General features: G+C 37.1%; 1 protein-coding gene across 1 annotated transcript; it reads right to left on the minus strand.

Annotated features, from left to right (window-relative positions):
• Nucleotides 1-276: 276 nt before the first annotated feature.
• On the minus strand, nucleotides 277-1206 carry LOC119242681 (olfactory receptor 2T27-like). Its single transcript, XM_037508195.1, has one exon. It carries the CDS (start codon nucleotides 1204-1206, stop codon nucleotides 277-279), a length of 930 nt encoding a protein of 309 aa, XP_037364092.1.
• Between the last annotated feature and the right edge of the window lie 1119 nt (nucleotides 1207-2325).

Here is a 2325-nt window from a genome sequence, read left to right on the forward strand (position 1 = left end):
ATTATAAAATTATAAAGTGAGCTATTTCATTTGATTCTAAATATAAATATTAATACACAAAAGAAAATGGAGAAATTTAGTAGAAAAATTAAATAATTCTTATTGACTTCCAAAAAATTATTAATTTACCACTGTTTTATTCACATATGGCTAATTATGTTCTTTGTAAATTTAGAAGGAAAAAGTAATACAACTACATATTACATCTAGTAAAATATAAATATAGCCTATGAATACACTTAGGTGCTTAGAGAAATGAAGAACCAGATCATTTTCTCAATTGCAACATCTTCCTAAACACTTCCTCAGAGCCCCCACCACTTCTTTGTTCCTCAGGCTGTAGATGAGTGGGTTGAGCATGGGGGTCACTATGGTGCCAAGCACAGCTCCTACCTGGTCTTTCTCAGGTGTTAGAGAAGAATTGGGTGTCATGTAGATGAACATGGCCTGACCAAAATAGAGACTCACCACTGTCAGGTGGGAGGAGCAGGTGGCCAGGGCTTTGTTCCTGCCCTTGCGAGAGTTCATCCTGAGGACAGTGAGGAAGATGAGGGTGTAGGAGGACAGAATCAGAATAAATGGGACCAGGAGAAACACAATAGTTGACACAAATTTCACCATCTCATAAGTCGATATGTCCACACAAGACATTCTCAGGATGGCAGGCATCTCACAAAAATAATGATTTATCTTTCTGGAACCACAGATAGGGAAATGCATAGGGTAGATCGTGTGGACAAGGGCTGCAAGAGCTCCCCCAATCCAGGCTGCAGATGCCATCTGCAAACAGACCCTAGGGCTCATAAGGACTGTGTATCTTAGGGGGTTGCAAATAGCCACATAGCGGTCATAGGCCATGAGGGTCAACAGGATACACTCAGCAAGACTAAGGGTAAGAAAGAAAAAGAGTTGTGTGACACAGGCAAAATAAGAAATGTTTTTCTTCCCTGTGAAGTAGTTGATGACTGTCTTGGGGACTGTGCTGGAGATGTAAGCCAGGTCTATGAGTGAGAGCTGACTGAGCAAGAAGTACATGGGTGTGTGAAGGCGGGCATCCAGCCAGATGAGGAGGATTAGTATGGAATTTCCAGCAAAGGCAATGGTATAAAAGAGAAGGATGATGAGAATGAGCAGGGAAGGATGTCCAAACCAGGGAAAGAGTCCCAGGAGGATGAAGTCAGTTGAAGTTTCATTATTCTGGTCCATATTTTCATTCAAGGTCTGTCCCTCAACTGAGAAACAGAAAGACAACAAAATATTACAGAGGGTATAGTCTTTAAAAAAAAAAATTGTCTTGGCCAGACATGCTTCTCTGAATCCCTAGAGATAAGACCCCAAATACTTCATATTCTCATAAAGGAAAAACAGGGAATAAAAACTTCACCTAATCAACACACTTCTGCCTTGAAATTAACAGTTATATAATACAGTCACTTATGCTCTTCCTTCCCCTATTTTGATCCCTCTCCCTCCCCCTGTCCTGCTGAATATCTCCGATTTATAGTTTGCCTGTTAATTTTGTCTATTTTCTCTGATCCCTTATGTGGTTGCCCTATATTCCTTCTATAAGTGAAACTATCTGATATATTTCTTTTTCCTTCTGACTTATTTCACTGAGCATCATCCCTTACAGCTCTATCCATGTTGTTGTGAATAGCATTAGTTTATCATTTTTGATCACTGAGTAGTCTGCATTTTGTCTGTATACCACATCTTCTTGATCCACTCATCTGCTTTGGGGCATTTGAGTTGTTTCCATATCTTAGCGGTTGTAAATAGTGCTCCAATAATCTTAGAAATACAAGTTTCCTTTTGAATTAATGATTTTGCGACCTTTGGGTAGATTTCTAAGATTGAAATTGTTGGGTCATATGGTGGCATATAATTTTTTTTAAAGTTATAAAATAAACTTGATTTTAGAAAAATTTGGCTCTTTTATAACAATCTCTTACTTAACCACTAGTTTACCTATGTGCTTGATTTTTTTTATATATATAGTCTATTTCAAGTCTTGCAAATTTGCTTTTGGAATGTCCTATTCTCTCTATCTCCACCCCAGATGATTTCTTGAGTTTCCCTTGAGGACTTCACAAAGCTATGTGTAAGAAATTTTAATTGTCAGACAAATGTTTAATTTGTTTTGTTTGTTAACTTCCATAATTCTTATTTTATTAAATGTTATCTTAATTTTCAGTTTTATCCTTGAACATTAATGAATTTTAACATAAATGAATTTTAACTTTCCCTGTTTGTAGGAGCAGCCTCTTTCTTCAAATGACAAATGAAGACTTACACTCTCATTTATCTGATAACAAAAACCTCATA

The sequence above is a fragment of the Talpa occidentalis genome, unplaced genomic scaffold (genome assembly GCF_014898055.3).
Source record: "Talpa occidentalis isolate TD23 unplaced genomic scaffold, MPIMG_talOcc4v2.1 talOcc4.13, whole genome shotgun sequence".
NCBI lineage: Eukaryota > Metazoa > Chordata > Mammalia > Eulipotyphla > Talpidae > Talpa > Talpa occidentalis.